At 37.5% G+C, this 23,882-nt stretch overlaps 1 protein-coding gene across 1 annotated transcript in view; it reads right to left on the reverse strand.

Moving 5' to 3' along the window:
- Positions 1-1,870: 1,870 nt before the first annotated feature.
- LOC122823780 (carbohydrate sulfotransferase 15-like) overlaps positions 1,871-23,882 on the reverse strand; it is a 40,081-nt gene continuing 18,069 nt past the window's right edge. Inside the window, exons 2-8 of the mRNA XM_044103757.1 lie at positions 21,067-21,645; positions 18,677-19,016; positions 11,954-12,097; positions 6,824-6,980; positions 4,745-4,901; positions 2,832-2,979; positions 1,871-2,351 (exon numbers count right to left, since the gene is read on the reverse strand). Of these exons, the coding sequence (XP_043959692.1) occupies positions 2,152-2,351; positions 2,832-2,979; positions 4,745-4,901; positions 6,824-6,980; positions 11,954-12,097; positions 18,677-19,016; positions 21,067-21,501 (1,581 nt within the window). The 5' untranslated portion in view covers positions 21,502-21,645 and the 3' untranslated portion in view covers positions 1,871-2,151. The remainder of the gene's footprint in view (positions 2,352-2,831; positions 2,980-4,744; positions 4,902-6,823; positions 6,981-11,953; positions 12,098-18,676; positions 19,017-21,066; positions 21,646-23,882) is intronic.

Raw genomic sequence — 23,882 nt, forward strand, 5'->3', positions numbered from 1 at the left:
TAAAACACTATTGTTGCTACATTTAAACGATTTCCGGTGTTTGCCTTAGCTAATTGTGTTAGTAGTTATCTGCTGTCCCAGTTGTGCATACTGAACTCCTTTGCTGTTCTATTCCCTTTTGGACTGAATTTTAATTTATCCTTTTGTGGAAGTAAGGCCAAATATTAAGACTTTGTTACCATAATAAATTAGTTCCACATGAGATGGTTGATTGAGAGACCTTTCAGCATCTGAAAAGACAATAATTTTTCCATGACAACATGTTATATATTTTTTGTACTGTGTCCAAAATTCAGCACAAAAGCAATAAAAAGCTTTGGAAAAGCCAGATGTAAAACTAAATGTGCATTTGAAAGGAGCTCTCCAACATTTTCTTTGGACTGTAATCATCCAGGTCCCGTCAGTCACTGTAGACTGATACAGCACAGACCAAACTGCAGAAAGTTTTACTAATAATGGTAAATTCCAAGGAAATTAAATTTGGTTGGAGGCATTCATTGGCACTGAACCTATAAACCAGACCTTCGAAAAGTAAAATATTCAAATGTCATTCAGTCAGTACTTTTCTCTTCAGATGGCATTGATTTAAGTGAGAAAGAAAATCTCCCTGGGATGTATAACTCTTCAGCAGGAGTACTGCATTACCTGTTTTATTGCAGAATGGACATTAAACTGATCTCATGAAGTTCAAAAGCTTCAAGTAAATTTTTTCCAGTTGAATCTGGGAGAATCTGAAAAGTGCCAAACGAACAGATTACTGACATCTGTCTTTCTTTCAAAGGATTGAAAATGAGATATTTTGGATATGTTTTTAGTTTCTCAAAGGAACTGTCTGCCCTCTGGTGGATATAGTCAAACTTCAAATACTATTTAAGTACTTGAAGTTGAAGTACTATTTGGTGTGAAGATATGTCAGTCTCCTTGTCACGTACTTACATTAATAGAACTTTTCAATATTTTTTAATATATACGGCTGCAACATGGACTCAATTCTACAGCTATGGGTTGCAATTTGCCCCTGCGCCACCGCCATGCCCCTTTGTCCATGAAAGTGCTGTTTTCTACATTTTAATTTGCTTTTTTCACGTTGATCAAAATGTATGACATGCATTTCTTGAATAGTCTGAACCTCCACAACATTTAAGAACAAGTTTGTCTCATAAGTGTTTATGTGGAAAATGGTTGAACAAGTTGTCAAAATATATTTCTAAACATTTCCATTGAACCTTTCTCTGAATCTGTCCTGATTTAGTACATTGCTCCCAGGAGAATCCAATGTAAGTAAATGTCTGAAGCATTAAATCAACCTATGGTCAACCAGTTTTCTGAAATAACTTAAACCATCAACTGGCAAGCTTATAGTGCAAAAAGCCAAAGCACAGCATGATGTTACACTTTTCTTGATTTTTAGTTTCTGTTTGAGAAACAGAAACTTGTATTGTCAGATGAGTTCTGTTTAAGTGATTCTTTATTCAACAGGTTTGCTGTGGTAGCTAGTGTTCTTAAGCTGAACAATCAAAATATTGAATATATGTTTTATTTGGTTTAAATTGCTCTTAGGTATGGCAAGGGCTAGCAACCTCTCCAAGATGCACTCTGGCTTAGATAAGTCGAAATAGCGAGTGAATATAAGTATTTATTAGAAGTCTCAGACTCTCAGCTGTTCTTTTATTGTAGTGGCATACAGGTTACAGAAGAGGGTGCTGTTGTTTTAGTAGTCAGCTCTGTTTGGCTGTTCTCATCAGTGTTCACACAAAACTCTGACTGGAATACCAAACTGAAACTTATATAGATTTTTAGTTCTGTCTTAATGTTGTTTGCGTTGATCAAACCAATAAAGACAAAAAAAGATGAGACCTTATGTACCATATTTGAAATTCACAATTTAATTTTATATGTCTGGACACAAAACGCAGCAGCGAAGATCTCCCAGCATCACTTACAGTCTATCATTCCTTCTCTTTCGCACACAATCACACAAAAACACCACACTTACTTGTGCTGTTATTTTCTATCTTTGATTCATCTCTGCTCTTATAACTTAAAAATAATTTACATTAAAATACTTTGATTTTCCTATGGGCACTTAAAAGGGATAAACCCAAAAATGGGACTCTGCATTCTTCCTTCTTCTTGTTGAGAGAAGTTCGTTTAGAGTTCGGAATTATTTTCCCAGCGGAAGGACTCTTTTTGCAGCACTTTTGCTAGTTTCTCATTAAATGGTTTGTAGAAGTCCTGCAGAATTTCTTTAGTTATAGGCAGCATGGGTCCCAGGTTCTTGTCAGCTGGTCTCCTGGTGTTTGATGCTGGGCTTCTTGTGATTTGTGATTCTATTTCTTTTGACAATGGCCCTGTAAAACACACAAATAACTCTGTCACTTCACTTCTTCCTGCACCCAGTAATAAAGGAATGCCACTTGACAGTAAGAAATGACACCTCATAGAAAAAAATCTAATTGAACACACAATGCTCCTTGCAAAAGTATAAAAAACATTTAATGTTGTTCCCATTTTGTAAGGTTGCAACCCAAGATTTTATTTGAATTAAATATAATAGACAAACACAGAATAATTCATAAAAAATTTCAATTAGGCAGAAAAGGAAACGTTGTTTTAAATTAATAACCAAATAAGTCAATACCATCTTTCACTACAACTACCAGTTTTGAGGGTATGTCTCTCCCATGATGGTTTTACCCCTTTTTTTCTTTTCCCTTGTCTTTTCTTTTTTTTTTTTTTTGGCAAAAGCTAAAGCTCAGACACACCAAACAGTGAGGCCCCGTCAACGTAAATTTTAAGAAGACTGTCCAAAATCATTAAGTCATACTTACCAAGATTAAGAAAATCAAAAACTTTATGCATTGTCTCTTTCCTGTCGAAGGCATGGTCTTCCAGTCTCAGGACCAGAATCTGTTCTCTGCTGAAGACAGTCAGCCAGTCAATTAGGTATACGATATAAAGGCCAACTTGCAGTCTCACCTGTTGGGAACAAAACAAGAGAAGCAACCTTAGATCATCTAGTTCGGTTTAAGATATTGCTTTCTTTGAAGAGGAACAAAGTGGCGCATGCAGCCTCTTCTTTAAGAGAAGAAGGAAAATATTTTCAAAGCTTTCTTTGCTCCCCACATGTGAATCCAGTGTATGATCTCGGGAGTAGGTGCACATATTTATTTTGGGGAGTTGTGAGACATAATGTTTTATATGGGTTATAATGTTATAAACAGAAACAAAACATTGGCAAGAAACTCAAAAATCTACTCCCACAGGTTGCCTGTTATTATTATTGTTTGATTAGAAGTAACTAATAAATGTTGGAATGTTTTAAAAATAATGATATTTTGAATGTTTGTTCTCACATAATGAAATAGTCCTTTAAAATTTATTTTTGGGATATTTTTGTTTGTGTGTTTCTTTAACTTACTAAGCAATTTAAAGTAGATTTTAGTGATTCGATAAATAACCTAATTTATTATGGAACATATCTATAACTCCTAATAATTTTAGTCACAGCTTTTAGGTAAAGTGTTGAATAATTTTTACCATTGATTCAAGATATAATACTCTAACGTTTTTTGTAGGCTATTCTTTACTGAAACATGTTGACCATTCAATAATATTGTTCTTTTTCGTTTTTGCAAACTATGGCTTGATAGATGGTAATATGAATAGGGGCCTATTTCAGGTCTCATACACAATATAATTGACGTAGAGTATGCAAGAAAGAAAACTAAATGTTGACATCAAATCAAAAGGTCACTCAAAAGTTGTAGTCAAAGGGTGGTTATTTTGTTTATAGCATCCTTTTGTTTCATTTTTGATCCTCACACTAATTTGTTTACTAGTCTAACTTTACAGGAGAAATGTTGAGCAATATGTGAAAAAATATCAGGCTGATTACAACATTTTACCAGACTGTTTACATTTTTAGGAGTCACTGAACACAGAAATCACATTGTGGTTATTTTACAGAGCAAAAACTTGTACAAAGGAAAGTTAAAGATTTTATCCTTCAGACTGATTTTGAAGAGACCAACTTACCTTTTCACAAACTCTGTGAGAATGTTTGATATATGAACCCCATTTCAGTATTGTATATCCAAGTCACTGAATATGTCTAAACCAGTAATTTGACTTCCTAAAACTTCCTACTCACTTTAGTTTTAGGCAACTTCAGGTGCCTTGCTGACATTTATCTTTTTATTAATCTGACACCACAGCGCAAACAGCTGTAGTTATTTTCAACATGCATTAATAACTCTGATATCAATGGACAGACTTTGAGAACAGCTGCAGAGAGCAGGCATTGCCCTCACAGGGTCACCAAGCTTGTTGGAGGCAGCTGGAGAGCAGGACCTCTAAATACCAGACAGTTTCTGTGTGGAGCCAAAAAAAAGGACTGACGAGACTGCTTCTCCTCCTCTAACCTAGTCAGCTCCAGAGCACTGTGGGAAAAGCTGGCCAGGATCCTAATACAGGGGCTCTGAACTAGCTGACTCTAAAGATTTAGTCTGATGGTCTTAAGGAGGTTCATAGCTTTGCCGAACTAAGTTTTGTTGCAGCTAGAGAGGCTACGCTTTCTTTTATGAAGGTCCTTTAACATGTGCTAATGAAGTGCGGATTGCCCTCCTTCTTTCCTTCTTCAGGCCTTTGCTACTTGTCTTTTCCCACCATCTTATAAACTGGTGACTAAATTTCACTTTAAAGGAGGCCTGCCAGACAAAAGGAGGAAGGAGGGACCACTCACTGGCATTGCGTTGTTGACAGTGGTGTTGTACACACAGGAGCGCATTGTGTATTCCATAAGGCACCCCTCGAATAGCTGCAGGGACTCTGACACCTTCTCATGGAAATCCTCCACAGACTTATTGGCGATTCCAAAGTACAGGTAGTCAGAGTAAAGCCTAGAAGAAAACAAAGAAGCACTGTTAACATTTCCTTTTCAGGTTTGTGAAATTCCCAGCTAAAGGCAAATGGATTTCGATTGAATGTATGTTTTTTATATGCATTAAAGAGTAATCTTTCTTTTTGCTCCACATTCTTAGAAGGCTGCAAACAATGCAAAAGTGTGAGGATCCTAGAAAGAAATGCCTCCAGAATATCTTTCTATAATAAAAAGCTATTTTGTTAAACACTGAACTGGTGACCAGAATCAACTATTTCTCATAAACTCAGAAATCATGTTCTTCCCAGTTAGTGAACTCATCGTGGTAAACACCCAATTTATTCTAGCATGTTGTTCACTTAGGTGTTTTGTTTAAAACTTGATGTGTCATATGGCAACATAAAAACATTGATCTGTGAAACATTCCAAGATAGGCATGCTGTGATTCATTAAATCTTAACAGGTTTTGTCAATACATTCTGACATAACCGGCCCTTTGAGGACATTCATGATCGTGATAAGACCCAAAAGTAAAAATGAGTTTGACATGACACCCTGCTTAAAACAAATCATTTTTTAAGTAGCAACAGAAATTCTAATTTGATGTCACTTGTTCATTGATTTACTTTTTCAGTTATTTTATTATGTATATATTGTAATGTTACTACAAAAATTTTAAAAAGTAAATAATACATCCACAGTGAATACTGCTTTATTTATTTTTTTTATTTATTTTTTTTTGCAGGGTCATGGAGAATAGTGCCTATATGCAGTGGCCATTAGGAGAGAGGCAGGTCACACCCAGGGCAGGTCATAATGACATTAACCATAATGATCATTATTGTTTTTAGTAGTAATAGCAATCTTGTTTGTCTTCTTTACTTCATAATAAACACAAACAGCTTGATTAATCAAATGAAAAATAAATCAAATTTTATTTGTATAGCACATTTCAGCAGCAAAGCATTTCAAAGTGCTTTACATCATATCAAACACAGAAATTCTATGCAACATAGAATCAACATTAAGTAAAGTTCCATCAATAAATTTGTAATTGATTACGTTTCAAATACAATCCTAAACAGGTGGATTCTTAGATTTAAAGGAAGTGAGTGTTTCAGCTGTTTTACAGTTTTCTGGAAGTTTGTTCCAAATTTGTGGTGCATAGATGCTAAATGCCGCTTCTCCTCGTTTGGTTCTGGTTCTGGGGATGCAGAGCAGACCAGAACCAGAAGACCTGAGAGGTTCTGGAAGGTTGATACAATAACAGAAGATCGTTAATGCATTGTGGTGCTAAACCATTCAGTGATTTTTTTTAAACCAACAACAGTATTTTAAAGTCTATTCTTTGAACTATAGGGAGCCAGTGTAGGGACTTTATGACTGGTGTTATGTGCTCTATCTTCCTGGTTTTAGTGAGAACGTGAGCAGCAGCATTCTGGATCAGCTGTAGCTGTTTGATTGATTTGTTGAGCAGACCTCTGAAGACGCTGTTGCAATAATCAATGCGACTGAAGATAAACACATGGATGAGTTTCTCTAGATCTGGCCGAGACATTAGTCCTTTAATCCTGGAAATGTTCTTCAATTAATTACCTATGCAATTCTTTAACACAAGTGTGGACAACAAACATGATGTTCTTTAGTGAGAAGAAATAAGCAAATAAGTCAAGAAGGCCACGTTTAAAATGAGTGTCAGGCTCTCAGGAGGAAGCTTTGCACAGGTTTAATAAATGTGTCACAAAACAACTTATATGACAGGCTGCCCCAGTAAAAACCCAACACATCCTTCATAACAGCCAGAGCTCTTGTTTCCCATAAAGTGGTGAAGCATCTCTGTGTCAGCAGGGTAAACAGCTGTGATAGGGACATATTTTAGAGCTGCATCATTACAGGCATTTCAGAGCTAATTGAGGGCAGTGTGGTAGAAATTCTTCCAACCTTTCCACTGGATCCCTGAGCATAATGATGAAGCGAGCCTCTGGCTGTAGGGCATGGATGAAGTCCTGGATGAGAAACGGCGGCTCTCCCTCTGTGGTGTTGTCATAGAAATACACCCAGGCGTTGTTATCCCACATGGTGGAGGCACTCGCTTCTCCTGCAAGAATACACCAAATGTGGTCAAAATGAAGACGAGCGCAATCAGAGTCTTAAAAAAACGGTGCTGCGCTTTAAAGCAAAACACATATGGAAACACGCTTCTGCTACTTTTATTATAGTTTCAGAGTCTCACAGCTCATGTTTACGTTTCTAGGGATTTTCTTTTAAGAAATAATTCCAAACTTGCTGTGGCTTGCTCCACCCTTTAGGTCTCTGTGCTGCATATGGTTGTTTTTGTTGTGAAATTAAACCAACCGCATGTTTTAAAGAGGTTCAAGCAGGCCGTATTAAATGCAGATGTCAGTTAAGTTACAGTGGATATAGCCTTTATGTTCCGTCATTTCTGCTTCAAAGGTTATTTGGACGTAAAGCTGTGGATACATGAAACATAAATATCACTAATAAGGTTTCTCTACTTCACTATTTTAAATTGGAAGAAAAGAAAAATATTTTTAACATATGATGTGGAAAAATTACAATAAGGTCACACCTGCTAGTTGTATTGCTATATGTTAATTCTAAGTTCTTGTATATTCCCACCAAGTTAAAACTATTTGGGTTACATGCACAAGGTTGGACGTTGTTTTTCACAACTGCATGGGAACCGGTCTGTTTCCCATGCTTTGGATCTCTTATCCCTTTTATATAAAACTCATGTGTTGTCTCTGCTTGGCAGAGGTTTCCGTTTAGATTTACTTCGTTATTGATTGTCCTGTGAGCTCTCTGAGTTGTGCACAATTCATGAATAAACCTTATTGAGTGATTTTACCTGAACAGTGCTTGGAAATTTTAATTTTTTTTTTCCACGACACATACTGTATCTGTTTAGGTAAGAGCTCAGCCTCAGCAGAAAATATGTAACAGTTACATACTACATGTCCATGTTTTCAAAGAGTATGGTGCATGAATGCATTCAGAAGAATATGCTAATGACTGATGGGAGTTTTCTTTTCTTTATTGTTTTGATGGTTGAGGAGTTATAATTCATGTAAATTAAGAGACATTCAGAACAAGCCTTGCATTTCAAAGCCAATTGAAGGCAGTGTAACAGGTATTCTAATTTACAACCAGAGATGTGCGGAGAATTTGAATTGGGAGCAGAACTGGACCGTTTTCAACATAACCAGGCCTGTTTGGTGATACTAAACTAAGAAATCCAAACATTTCCAATCAGTGAAAGGTCCTACTAAGCAGTATGTATCTGTTGTGAACGTGTGTGTGTACTTTTCAGATTTTTACTGGGGAAAAAAAAGTCAGAACCATGAATCCTTGCCCTTATAGTTCACAGTACTTTGTCTGTAACAAAAAAAATCCAAATTAAATACATTGAACATGCTTTTTTTCCCCTCAGAAATCAAGGACCGCATATGAAACACTAACTTTGAACAAGTTCCTTATACAGTGAGGAAAATAAGCATGTGTAATTGCAAACAAAGGCTATTGTACCAAATATTAACATTTATTTTCTCAAGTGTTCAAATACTGCAGTAACACACAAATAAGTTATTTATAAAAACATACGTTGTAAAACCATACATTGTGATTTCCGGATTTTTCATTATTTTTAGAGTATGTCTCCCACAGTGGACATGGACCTAAGATGAAAATTTCAGGCCCCTCTGTGACACTTAAGCGGGATTTGCAAAGTCGCAGGGTGTTCAAATACTTGTTTTCCTCATTGTACTCCTTTAAATTAAACCTGCAAATAGCAAACACTAAAAATTCTCTTTGCTCTAGTATTATGTTTGTATGAGCACACAAGCAAACAAGTTAGGCATCATAACTGCATCTTTGGTGGTAAAGAGAAACTGCAACCTGACTGCTGTCAACACAGTGACACTCGTGATTCTCATGTCAAGTCAAACGACATCCTTTCTCAAACAATTTGAGCCAAGCAACTTTATCAGGCAGCACTGAGAAATATATTCAGGATTCATTAGACTGTCTGTGCCTTCATTATGCTGTTATCTGCTAAGTGAAGCCTTATCTCTCTCTCTCTCTTTTTCTCCCTCAGAAAAAGAAACCTATTTTCTATGCTGACAACGGTGAATGTGAAACTGGATCGGTACTAATGCTGTTATGTCTGAAATGATACAGACTGTGATCTTGTCTATTTAAAGGACCCCGTGTCAGCTAAAGAGGGTTTATTTTGCTCCGGGTAAACAAGTGAAGGAGCCAGACCGTCGTTCCTGTGGTTCCCCAACCTGACCATTGGCGGAGGAGAATCGAAGAGCAAAGATCCTGGCCGGAGGCCTGCACCTTGCTGGGCTCTCCCGGAGCACTGAGTGAATACCGAGTGGGCTTTTGGCACGCTCCCCCTCCATGTTACAAGGATTACTTATTTAAAGAGGGAAACAAAACAGCACAGCACGCTGGGCTCAACTCAGTGCAGTGTGAAAAGGCTATTGTCGAAACGTTAAATCAGTTTTCCTTCCCAGCTGAGTCGTTTCTTTGACACAGTGTTTGGACGATGGGAAAAGGCAGGGACAGATAGGAGCAGTGAAGCTGGAAACAGGATATGCTGATAGAGGAAGGAGGTTTGTAGGCTTCTCCACCCTGCTGTGGATATTAAAAAAAAACAACGATTTCTTTATAAAGCACTCCAGTGAAGTGGCTAACTGAGGCAGATGGACGTCTAGCATTAGAAAGATGTTAGAGGGTCTCTTTAGAGCTGAGTCACCGGCTCTCTTTTAAAAAGAAAAAAAAAAATTACACTCCTTTGCTGAAGTGGCTCCTGCAGAGCAGCCTCACTACCTGCAGCCTCTGAAATATAAGATTACAAGTGAAGTTGCAGGACGCTGACAAATGCCAAAAACGCTCCTGGGTGCAGCTTGACTGGCGGTGCAGGATACTGCTGGGGCACTTTCACACACATATCAGAGAGCTGCTACATGACCTGAGTAACTAATATGAAGTAAGCGAGGGAGGGGAGCTGGCGGCGACACGGAGCGATGTTCTGACAAGGAAATAAACAGGAAGGTAGAAGATTAAGCTTAGCAGGAAATGTTTGTGGTACGAAAACTTCCTGTGAATCTGATTAGCAGTGTTTAAGGCGTCGTGTGGCGTGCTGTCATTTGTATGTTGTACCCTCAGATCTCTGCTGACAAACCATTTTTAAGATGCTTGTTGCGCAATAGACTGATGAGTAGACCGAAAGTGATAAGCAGCTTCCTGGCACTTGATTTGCAGAGTTTATAGCTCATGTTTAGTTTGCTTAAACACAGTGAGAAGCAGGATGTTTGTATCTGGTTTACGCTTCATCAGAGATCAAGATTTGAAGTTTAATGCAAATTGGTTGGCTTTTTATATCACACAAAGAGCACAGAGCAATCTTGCTGTAGATAACAAGGGGCTTAAAAAGGTCAACTATTAACAAACCTCTCTGAAACTGAATAGATGTATTTTGATGCTCAGCATCCAGCATGATTTAATTATACTCCAGGCAGACTGACTCTTGATTGCATTTGTTTATGCAAATTCATAAAAGAACAAAACATTTTGCTATTTAAATTAGCGAGATGTGTCTTTTTTTTCTCATTGTCCTTTTGTATAAAAATCTCTTTGTGTCAAGGTCGAGAGCAGAATCAAAAGCAAGTCGGCAGTTTTGACAAGCTTTCATACGCTGGAAGATCTGAAACTATAAAGATGCAGCTACAGTAGAAACTAACTGATGACTGTCAATCTGCCGCGATCTGTGACCGGCACGTGGAAAATCAAAAAATGTTCCCTTTTACCGACCAAAGTCCGGAGGGTAGATGAATCAAAGTTGTCTATTATAATTTCAGTGAGGTATTTACAAATAAATCAGAAGAAACACAGAAAATAAGTTATTTAAAAGAGAACTGATTGTTAGGCTACAAGAGAGTGAAAGAGCAATACTTTTTCTGAAGATAACAGGAAGGCTAAATGCAGTACAGCAAATTTGTTCCTTTTCTTCCTCTTGACTTCTATCTATCATAGAAAAGACTTGATTTAGAAATTTTGGCAGCTGTTTAGGAAGCTGAGTCAAAGTAAGAATCTATAATCCTTAGGAAGTACAAAGAATGAGGACAGTAGTATATAAATGTATATAATGATAAATAGACAGTTTAAAATGTGATCATGTAATTTCTGTTTTGAAAATAGTAAAACCCTCTTTTGAGTTCCTTCATCTTCTTGTACCAGAGTTCTTAAAGAGATATCAGAAACAGGTCATAGCTTTACAGATATTGGAACATGGAATTTGATTGGAATAAGTCTGGATAAATGCAATATTTTGGAGTTAAGTTGTCACATGCAGTATCAACCTTGGTATGAAGATGTGAAAACCCCCTTTTATTGCAGTATGAGTCCAGAGATTGATACTAGAAAATAGCAACTAAGAAAGGGCACACTTATTTTTGGGGGGCTGGCAATACTGAAGGATGCAATGCATCATGTTATACCACTTTTAACCCACACAGCTAAATACAAGGGCTCTTTTAAAATTTAAGAAATAAAGAAGTTAGCTTTTCTTACATTTCTAGTGTCAGTTAATCTGACAAACAAATAAATAAAAACTTGTCAAATATATTATAATTAGTGATCTGTACAAAAAATATTTTTTAATAACCCACTGGATTTGTTTTCAGAGCATAGAAGACTTTTCATTCAAATCTTTTGTTTATCCAGATGAGAATTTTGCTTCACATTGTCGAATGTCCTTTTCATGTTTGTTTTTGCCCTGAATGCAGTGTGACAACATAACATTCATTTTTCGCTATTACCTTTATGTCAGTGACCAGTTTATGTTTTTCTACTCAACCTTACTTTATGGTGAAATAACCCTAAAAGCATCAGTTTTTTTATGTTCTTGGTTCTGTTCCATTATTTTCAAATTTTGCAAGCAACTACACTGACAAACTATTTTCAATCAATTTTACAGTTTAAGAATTTGTCTACCAATTATGATGTAGGTATTGGCTTGTAAAGTTAACAGATGATGTGACTTACCTATGATGATGTTTGGGTGCCTGGGTGATCCGCTGGTGTTTGCAATTAGCTCACCCTGGATTTGGTAAGCAGCCTGATCAAACAGGTCAAGATAGTCCTCCACCGGGTACCGATCATGCAAACCCTCACTGAGACGAATGATACCTGAAAAAAAAAAAAAAAAACATCAAGAAGGATTCATCTCACAGTTTTTCTTAGCAGATGCAAGTTTGTTTACCATTTTATTCAGGGTTCAAACTTGCGGAGATACAGGAATGCTGACAAAAAGCTGTGAGTATTTAGCTTTACTTGCTATTTTTCCCAAAGAACCTATGTTCTGTGAGTGTGCCACTACCATTTCACAAAAATGTCTTACTACTCATTAAAATATAAGAAAAAATAGGTTATTATACTACCAAGCAGGATGGCCATATATCAGAAATATTAAGATATACAGGAGGATAATTTTAAAGCAGTGTACCTAATAAGACAAACTATATCCAAAGTTACTGGTACCTGGTAACTTTGGATGTTAATAACATCCAAAGTTAGCCAGTAGGCGGAGCTTTGGGTAAATAGGAGGTGCATTGTTTTATTAAGGCATGTTTGCTCAGTGGTGGTAATGGGAAGTGAACTACATCAGAAGGGACCTTGAAAACTCTGGACTTGCTAAGAAAGTGATGAACCCCTTTTATTAGTTCTTGCAGTTCTAGTTGGTATTAATTTCTGTTGTGAGGACCAGTGCTTGGTTGCAACATAAGATGTGCTATTTATTCTTATCTCATATTGTAATCAACTCTTGAGCACTCTCAAATCTGACCTCAGTTTAGATTTTTCTTCTCCGTTTGTTAATGTTTCCAGTTAAAAGCCAGCGTCCAATTAATGCTTTTAAAGCAAAATGTGTTTTCCATCTGAGATGTGGCTGGCCACAGAATAACTATAGTGATTAAAATTTATTATGCTATTGTACTTGCTTGGTAAATGACTTTGCAGCATGTATGCAGGATTAGAAAAATGAGGTAAGTCAAACAGATGTTTCTTTTAATAACACGTTAATGCTAAAGTCTCCAACAGCAAGTCAGTATCAATATTAATTCAGAAAATTCGTATTTAAATCAGCTGCAACAGCCCTGGTATGGATCTGCCATCCGTTTTCTTTTAGAATTTAAATTAAATGTCAAGCACTTGCGTTGTAGTTCATGACTTCTGCTGCATAAAGCAGACACATTTGCTTAAGATTCAGGCTGCTCGTCTGAGAAAGCTATGTGGCACATATCACATCAGTTCACCATTTCTATGTATCAGTCTAGCAGTGCCCCAAGGGGGAACGAAATACATAAATACAAAACAAGGCCATTTGAATTCAGAGTGTCCTCACAGGATGCCTGAGGAGAAAAGTGCTGATTACCAGCACCTGCCCTAGAGTACATCTCTGGAAGGGATAAAGAGTAGGTGACAGAGAGCATGAACGCAAAAGGGAACGCAGTGGGACATTAACCTATCGCAGAAATACAGCTGCACGCCTGCGAGCTCCAGAAAAACAACCATAAGGCAAGTAACTAATCTGAAGATAATCATCAATTCCAAGCTAAACACATCATATTAAAGTAAGCACTGCTTGCAGAATAAACAATCTGGCAATTAGGTTCTTGGAATGTCAGAGGGATTAAGCTCAGAATCTGGATCAACTTCAAAGGAACTGCTTTGGCTGTAACAAGCAGTCATCTTTTGATATTTGTGATTACAATTTGGGAATGTTCTTTAAAGAAACAACTAGTACTGTTGGTTATGTGCTAATAAGAGTAACACCAAAAAACAATAAGATCATTGCGATTCATATGCAGAGAAAATAAATTGTGCGTGTTAGTTGTAGCTGGATGATAAAAATGACCTGGGTCCAATGTAAGAAGCAATCTTGGCAGCGTAGTACTCACACTCACACTGTGAAAGAATAGCTGCTGATCTTCAGTGAAAATTGACTGCATGTTTTGTATAACCAACTTAATCTTAAGCCATTATCTAATCTTTGTTTGATTTTGCAATCAGAGGTCACTATAAAAGAGCACTTAACTGAGAGGGAGATCAATGCCCTTCAGCTTCACTGCCCTTTTTTCATTTTCCTATAAGAAACATTCTTTAAAAATGCAAACATTATTAGCCCACACACACTGACTCACTGCATTAAAGTCTGTCTCTGGAGCTCCTGAAGCTTTCTATTATTCATGAGCTATAATGAGTGTTCCAGTTGGAGTGGAATGAAAAATATACACGCATTAAGTATAGTATGATGTCTTGCCTCTTTTATTACCCAAAACATCTTTGCCACCTTAGAAATAATCAGGTCAAGGTCTTATCGTAAATCACATCCAAAAACAATTTTAGATGAGTGTGGAAAAGGAACTTAATTTAAAAACAATCAAAACTCAAAAATAACCCAAAATGTCCTTCTAAGGCGGTGGTTCCCAAAGATTTTCTGGGCCCCCCTATGGATTACAATAAAATCTCCTCCAAAAACGGAAAAAAAATTAACTGGGCACAGACATCATTCAACCAGACATAAACCTATACACATATTTTGTTTCAAACTCCACTGACGTTTATTTCACACTTCAGGTTGCACCAAAACTACAAACCATCGAGTGGTTTCATTGGGAACCACTGTTCTAAGGCAAACATGGTGTCACTAAGCAGTGACCCATTGTTGATTTCATTTTCTACACAGGTTTAAAAAAAGATTATGATTTTTAAATCTGCTACAACATTATTTCTTAATTATGCCACTCCTGCAGTTTAAACTCCTTTCAGTAAAACAAATGGGTATAAGTTTAAAGAACCATGTTAAAAATATTTTTCTAGTGCAAAAAAGTGCAAAAATAAAATAAAATAAAAAAAAACACTTTGCTGCATCTTGACTTTAAAGGGGCAGTATTATGTGTTTTCCAGTCACATAGTAGAGCATACTAAAGTAATTCTGTTCCTTGAGGGCAGTGCTCAATCCCTCTAAGAGTTTTGTACAGCTGAATGACTACTACGGGAGATTAAAGGATTTCTCAAACATGCATGAAAGAAGAATCAAAGCAACACTCCAGGTATATTTTTGATGAGACAACAACTTCATGAGATGATGTAAAACTAAAACATTTTAAAAATACTAGCTCACCCTTCAGTTTACAGCTCCAAATTAGTCAGATTGTGAGGGTGTAGAACCACTATGTGCTGTAACTAAAACTGTAAGTCCTGTGGGTAGTTTAGCTTTGCACATCAAAAAACTAAACTTTAGCCTGAGCTAAGTTAAACTGTCTCACTTCCACACAGGCCTGTTAGTTGTCAGGTCAGCAATTCCTCAACCTGTGCTATGATTGTCCCCTTCAGAGCCATCATGGGCCTCTTGGCTCTATCACTTTATCCTAACCTCATGTTTGAGTCAGAATTTTAAAGTGACTGCCTCTCAAACATTTCTTCATTGTCTATGTGTTATGATTTGCAGATCCAGATCTAATTCCATGCCTTTTTTCCATTTTCTGTGTAATGGTTCAACCGCAGTGTGAAAGAATAAATGTTTTAAAGCTGTTACATGTTGGTATGGATACACAGAGAACTAAACTTATATAAGAATGCATTTACATCCTGTTATAGTAAAAGTGTGGAGTAGATTATCTGTCTAAGTTCTATGCTTCGACATGCCCGGCTTTTCAGTTTAGTTGGATGGCTACATCTTGGATTGGTGTAGGGTTGTGGATGAAGTAGTGGTTCATGAGATGCTCAATATATGAGATATTATTCCATAAAAAACTTTAAAAGTCTTAATATCTCTCTCTTTGATCTTCCTAACGCTGTTTGTTCCTCGCTGTTCAGTTTATATTGAGTGAAACCTGAGAAACTCTAAGAATTTTCTTCTACTTCTTTTATGAAGGCATGTCACAAAAAAATCTCAATAACATACACATGTTTGTGGTTGCTAAGCATAGAACGAGGGACTGGTGTTGACCAGGCCAGTGTGGTACGGGATGGATTTATGGACCACTTTTGTAATGGAAAAAAATGGAATAGCGTACCAAAGTGGACAAACCAGTGTCAACGGAAACAAGGCAATAAATGGCTAATGCATAGTCACTACCTGATCTTGTTTGGCTTCGTAGTCGCAGTAGCGGGTTTTAAGAAAAGCATGCATTTAGCCTGAAAATTTGCACTATAGTCTTCCCTCTACAGCTCTACCAGCTGAACAGGAGAAGTGTGTGAGCATCGGATGATTCAAAGTGCTGAAAAATTTCTCCCAGGTCTGATTGGTTTTTTCTGAGCGGGAGAAATGTGTTTCTCCAAATTTTTTAAGCTCACGGGAGGAGGAAGTGGAGCTTAGTATTTTTCACAAATTATCAATGTCTTCTTAAACTGTCAGGACATAGTGACGATTTTAGCAAATATGTAAAACGGATATTTTTATAAAGTTTACCTACTGTAGCTTTAAATCTCTTTTATGATGGTGCAGTATTGCTTTTAACATCCCAGATGCCTTTGCAGCAGAATAAAAAATGAACACGATGGCACCACACTTTCCGACAACAGAACTGACATGCGACCAGATGTCTGCTGTGAGGCAGCTCTTACTCCTCGGCACTCTGTGTTTGTCTCTTTGTTAGAGTGAATGACTTGTTTGCCACCTGTTCAAACTCAGCTGAATGCCAAGTCAGAGCGGTGGCATCAGTAGGTTCCTCATGCTTCAGAATTCTGACAAAAAACAAGACAATTACTGACTCATAATGTTTAACTTTATAAATATTTCCATGAAATCTCACTCTGACATGTTCCATGTAAGATATATTTAAGTAACAGTGGTATTATTAAATAAATAATTTGCTGCCTAATTAGAAAATGCATTATTGCACAATTAGCTGTTTAAATAAGACAGAAATACACATGGGGATGGAAATTAGAATGAACTACCGATGCAAAATAAGCAACCACTAGATGCTGAGATAAGAAATGTGTTGGAGAAAGGATGTAAGAAATGAGTGCAACAGTGAGTACTGAAGTAGTGCAAGTGCAGGGTCAGTTGGTTGTGTGGCTTCAAAGCATGCCAAGGTTTCACACTGAATATGTTTTTGACATATTCAGATGTCATCGTTTCAACAACAGTCACTTATCTATGTTCAAGGGAAACGTAGCATAAGTTAAAGTTGAAGAATAAATATATATATATATATATATATATATATATATATATATATATATATATATATATATATATATATATATATATATATATATATATATATATACTCACCCTCCATGCATCATGGAGGGTAAGTGATGCCACAAAGTGATACAGGCGTAAATAATGGAGAGAGTAGAGAGATGCATGTTTTCTAGCTGGAAACACATGAGTTTGTGTCAGGTAAAGATGAAAATGTCTAGGTTCGTTGTATCCTCTGTGCTGGTGAATTTCTGCTATTGTACCACCCTTGAAGATAGGGGAGACAGAATAACCAGTGTGATTTTCTGTACTTTGCTCACACAGCAGTTTAATGCAATGAGGAGAGAGCACAAAAGTCCCCCGGTGGAGGATAAAGCCACTACCAGTCTTTCCCTGAACAGGCTTACTATCTGAGTGCATATGTAGAGGTCGCAATTTCCTTGCATGAAATTACACAAACATAAATACAACGTGAAAAATAAGTTTTCAACAATTGGTTTTCTGTATTTCTACTTATTTCTACTAGTTTTAGGCTTATTCATATTCAATATATTGTCAATGAATGTTGATATAAGATTTAAAATTGTTACTGTTAATTTTAAATCTTTTGTTTTTATTGTCGACTCTTGTAGTATGAAATAATTTAGAACGATTTTGTGTACTGCACTGGAACAAAACTGACAGAGCAAGTTTCACCAGGTTTTGCAAAAGTGGAAAGCTGCAATAAAAATGCAAGAGGTGCTCCATCACCCAGACTACAAAAGCTGGACATCTGTGCAAAACCAGTAAGCAGGGGAGAGTTGAAGAAGTTGGTCAGACAGGATGTAATGGAAGAAATACTGCCCATAAACACAGTTAACTCTCCCATGTTGTAAATTTTATTTTGTGGCAGCGGCGGCTATTGTTGGCAGCTTCTGAAAATAATTAATAAACTTGTAACATAACTTAGTTACTTTAAATCAAGTAGTAGGAAAAACAATTAAGTTAGGTTTTCAAGGAGTAATCAGTAATCATAAATCAAGTTACTTTTTCAATGTATCTGTGTCATTACTGGGTGGAAGTAATTCTAACTTTTGCAGTACACAAATATGTGTGTATTTTTGAAAGAGAGGCAACAGTTTTGAATTATTGAAAGAAAGCCAAAATTCCCAGCTGCAGATTTCCACAAGCCATTTAGAGGACATTGCATGCATGTTAAAGAAGGTGCTCTGATTAAGTGACAATAAAATTGTGTTAACAGGGCCTCTACATCCAATCTGACCGTTTTTGAGCTACTATGTAAACAAGAAGGAGAAAAATTCTCAGGATGGGAAAGACCATTCTATAACGTATTAGATCACAATTGAACATCATCTTCAACTATCCAATTAGGTACTACTTTGTGCAACTTCTGGATGTAAAAAAAGAATATTGAGCTCTCTCTTTCCTTTCCTGAGGCATGGGTCTGTTGATGTGAAAGACCTATGAAGATATGTACATCACACCTCCAAAGATTTTATCAGATCACATCTGTAGAACTGCTTCTGGTGTTTCCCACAGGAAGCTTTACTCACCAAACCTCTTCCGGGTCCACCAGTGTGGCTCTTTGAAAGTGGTGAACTTTACATCTGGGTGTAACCGCAGTCTGTCGTATAGGTCTGTTGTGCCACACTTTGGTTGACCAATAATGTAAAAATAGGGGAGGCACCGCATGCGGTAGAGTGTCCTGTTGCGATGTAGCAGATGGTGATGGAAAGTGCTCCTCAGGTGCTGGAAAACTGTCCGGAAGCGCCTCGAATAGCGTCCGTACAAATTTGTCTTATATGGATCTGTGGTAATATTCCCAGTGAATTCCTCATACCAGCACGGGTTCTTGATACCAGGCAGGAAGTTGGGCGGGATAACAGAAAACATCTAAAAAGGCAAACGAAAAAAAACAACAAAAAAACATTAAGTCATCCTACTTTTAAAAACAATCTCAAACAAGATTTCTGTTACACTGCACAGCAGAAGACTAACACATTCTAACACTCTAAAGGAAGAGGTTTCTTAAACCTTTTCAGTATGCTTGATGCTGTCTGGAGAAAGGAGAGATTGTAACAGGTTAATTCACAATACTACAGCTACTAGAGAGGCATAGCTTTTAAGATGCATTTACAATCTCGGATGGAAATCCATCCCTTTTCTATATCTGCCTAATGCTTGCAGGGACCCAACCAGCTGGTGCCTATCTGCGGCAGTCAGCAAGAGAAGCAAGGTAAAACCTGGACCAGCATGTCATTTTAAAGTGGCCAATTATCATGAATGCATGTTTTTGGAAACTAGAGTACATAGGGAAAAATCTGCACATGCATGGCGACAACATCACAGAGTAACGCATACAGGCAGATGGCTTTGATTTAAATCCGGGAAATTCTTGCTTAAAGCAATTCTGCAAAATTAGTGCTAAACTATCATCCACCGTACAGTCTCTGAATGCAACTATGGATGAAAATGGTCTTATCTGATGACAATGTGAAGAAGCAGAAGAAGAACTGCCAATTATATAAGTCATTAGTTGGTTTTATGAAATAAATGAAAGCACGCTAATACAAATCTCAAAAGAAACAGTTATTCCTGGTCAGAGCTCAAAGTGATTGGTCTGTCTAACCATTCCTTGACGCTTTTCGTCCCCACACTGAAACTCGTCAACCTGCAAAATGTAACATTTAGTCAGTAAAACTTACCTATTGAGTAAAACTTTTATAATGATCAAATTGTTTAACTCAAAGTAACAAGGATTATGGTAAAATACAGTTCAATTTGGAGTAAAGCTAAAATGTTATTGAGAGTAAAAGAGAGGTAGCACATTTGAAACAACTCCCTTCACTGGGATTTCTAAAGTTTTTTTTTTGCTAAAAAATATCAATGAACCATGCTATTAGGGCTTACTCAGCAGCTTGAGGGACACAGCTACATTAAGGACAATTAATGCAGAAACCATCCACTTATGGGCTTATTGATCATCCGATGACCACACTCTGCTATTCATTAAACTTTTCAATTGAAAAAAAAGTGCTTCATCACAAAAGCTTCAGCACAGTCCAATATAATTAAAACTAACAATTACTTGAATCAGGCTGTGATGTGAATTGCACAACAATGAGGATGTTCAGGATGCTAAAATACCGTGGGACCTTGTGCATCCCCTTATGAGAGAATAACAGAATCATTAGAGACCTGTGAGACATTAAGTGTTAATCAGGATTTTCAGTACAAGTTTATCTTTTATGTAAACTGAAGTAGATACTGTGCAAGTGTAGCTGTTCTCCAGATGTTTTTAAGACCTTTTTTGATCATTTAAGATAAATCAGTCATTACCTTTGTGTATTTCCGAACATTAAAGCTGGACTTGTTTTGCTCATATGTTTTCTATGAGTTTATCCTAAATTCAACCTTTGTATGGAGATGAAATTATACCAAAACATTAACAACTTTTCAGCCTCAAATAGGTGTCGAGAGACAGCTTCTTGTACTTATTAACTTTCACTTTTCACTGTTTGACTACTGCAAACTACATCACTTAATCTCACACTACGCTTTGCAGACTCTTTCACTCGCCATGAGTTGGTTAAAGCTGAAAATGAAAGCTAAGCGGATCACTTGCTGTCTGAATAATTAAGATTAATATTTCCACTAGGAGGCATTCATAGACCAATAAAATTTTATTCCTAAATGATCAGTTAATCCTTAGTGTGAAATAAAATAAACCAATCTACAAAGTCTTGAGACAACAGAACATTGTAAACTCCACCAAATTGGCATCTACTAAACATAAACTTTATTTAATATAACTGACTATTTAGGTTTTGGAATAATTCTTTCAGCCTGCTTGTCAGTGGAGAATTTTTTGTAAAATTAAAGTAAGAAGACATATACTTAGAACAGAAATACAGTATCCAGCAAATGGTTTATCTTTACTCACATGTGGATCACTCCTCATCAGTGCTTTACGGTCAGGACATTGTCGTTGGGTCCGAAACTCGACCTTGGACTTGATGGATTTCACCACCAGTTTTATATGTGCATAGTCCCCCACTGAAGAAAGGTTAAAGGCAAAGGGTCCAGGACTGACCAAGCCGTTGAGGTGGTAAGGGGACGGAGTAAGGAGAAGGCTCTTCCTGTCCCCTGTCAAAACATATGATGCCATTATGAGGAACATAATGGCTAGGACGAACAGGAAGCTGTACAGGCGGATCTTGCATCCAACAGTGCTTGAGCGTCTCGTTAGATCGCGTTTCACTTCCAGAACCGCAAACAAGTTCATGGGTGTGTTGTCCACCTGCAGGAGCAGCGGCCTCTTGTGGTAATCATTCACAGTGGAGCCAAGCAGGCTGTATTTGTAGTCCATCTGTGTCATGGTGTCCAGAGCAACTATGCCCAGTGTTAGAGCTCAACGACATAAGCAGCAGCCATTCATATGCCACAGTTTGGAATGGGAAAAGGTCCATAAACTGATATCCATGACGGTTGGTGGAGATCCGCCCACCTCCTCTACGGACACCTGCAAAATAAAAATAGCAGAAGCTTAACTGAGAGACAAAACCAAATGCCATAGCAAAAAATGTTACACTAAGCGCAGAAATGGAATTACAAGATTACCATTTAAAAGGAAGTTGAGTTACTCTAAATAATGGTTGAGTGTGCAATATAGTGTCAGTCTCAGTGTTCAGTACAAAAACTAAGAGATAGGAGTTTGAAACAAAAACAATTGACTTCCTTTTAAGCTTCCTCTTGGTACTGCACAGAACAGCCTCACAGCTCTACCCACCCATCCTCTCTCTGTGCATCAAAGTCACAATATGGAGGCAGCGATAAGGACAAACTTCTTATGGATAAATTCAAACTGTGAACTACAAGGCTGCATGTTGGACTCTCACAGCGAGGGACAAAAATATCACAGATACGCAGCCTGACCTGCAGAAGGGATTTATATTATCAGAAAATAGTTTCTACTCTATGAACTCACAGAGAAGAACAGTCACACACAGATAAAAAAAGGAGGGCCAGAGTTGAAAGGATAAAAGTATAAAGAATTTTGATAATAATGTTCTTGTGGTACCACATGACCATTTATCCTTGTGCCTTTGATTTGTGTCTGAAGCTGAGGTCACATGACTTGGTGTAAATAGAATATAGCATGACGGTAAAAAGCCCACAGAGGTAAAGTCTAGGCCATGTTTCAAAAGATAGAACAGCCCTGCTTCCTCTGGCGATGTTTCATGCATTCACACTCGCAGCTGCATGTATATCTCCATGTTGCTGATGTACGACACACCTACTGCCTACTCCGGCACGCTTATATCATCAGACACAAGCAGAGTGGAAGTGAGTCATCAATCCTTCTCACAGCTGCTGATATTGTCTGCTGCCCCCTCCACCAGCACCCAGCGCTCGCACCTTCAGCACAGATCTGTAGCGTTTGTGGCACAGCTGATAACAGAACAGAACTGGAGATTTCAGCCTCTTTATTCAAGCGGTGTCATTTACCCCCAGCCGAGCCGTCGGCTCCACCCTGCAGAGCCAGTCCCTCTGGGGCAGAGGAGTAGATGCAGGAGCTTGGCTCTGTAAAAGCCCATGCTGTGGTACGACAGCACGCTCAATCAGTAAACGGCCTGCACTTGTCTCGTGCTTTATTAAACCTATAGACACCAAAGCGCTCCACACTACATTCAGTCTTTCACATGCTGTTGATAATAAGGTACATCATAGACACAGGGACAAAACATGGACTCATGGTTACAGGATGAACCCCTATCATTGTCTCCACTGTCGCTCCATAACGCCCGGGTCATCACATACTGACTTCCAAATCATGATTTATGAATGTGCAAGACCTCCTAAACTAAGACAATATAGACACTTTTTTTAAAAAAAACTTTTAATCTTTACATCTGTTACACAAGCTACTGAAGTGACAACACTGAAAGCTTGTAAGATGAGTTAATATTTTTATTGGCAAATTTAGATAAGGTAGGCAAATTCAGGAAAAGAAGATCTCTACTGGTTTAAGATAAGGTAAACATGCATACCAATCACATTCCAGGCTATGCAGGCTATACATCAAAACAATCTCCGAACACAGGGTCTGAAATAGTCAAATCCTGCTGGCTAAAGAAAGATGTTAATCAAACATTTAAAAAGCTCCTTTAGAACAAAATTTTCATCAAGTCCTTTAATCCGCTGTTGAATACTTGTCAATTTCAATAAGTAGAAATATTTCATTTCCCATCAAAAGGGATTGTAAATTGCACTGAAAGCTTGACCATGCTTTAAAATGTAATGAGCAGGAAATTAAGGACTGGTAGTGAATTTCCAGTTTTCAAATAGTCGTGACTTTATGATTTTATAAATTATGTAATGTCTACCAGTGCAATGCATTCATTGTGTCTTCTTGGTTTATTACCCTGTAAAGCTGGGGAGTAGAAGCTCTTGAGAAACAGTGTACAGAGGAGCGCGGAAAGGAAGAGGTTTAGTGGTGTCTCCCAAGGATTATTCCACTAAATACAGATATTGATTTTATTTTATTTCCTAATGTTCCAAAATTAGGAGTCCTATAGCCGCTGTTGTTTTAGCTCTTAGAACTTAAAGATGCTGGAGTGAGTGGGATTCCTTTCCTCTCCAATCTCTAAGAGGGAAGTAATAGGGGAAAGTGAAGGTAAAATGCAGAAAGACAGCAAGAAAAGTCAAAAATACCAGAAAGATGAAGGGAAGACAGAAAGAAAAAAGAGGGGTGAGCTG

This window comes from Gambusia affinis, linkage group LG20 (assembly GCF_019740435.1).
Source record: "Gambusia affinis linkage group LG20, SWU_Gaff_1.0, whole genome shotgun sequence".
Taxonomy (NCBI): domain Eukaryota; kingdom Metazoa; phylum Chordata; class Actinopteri; order Cyprinodontiformes; family Poeciliidae; genus Gambusia; species Gambusia affinis.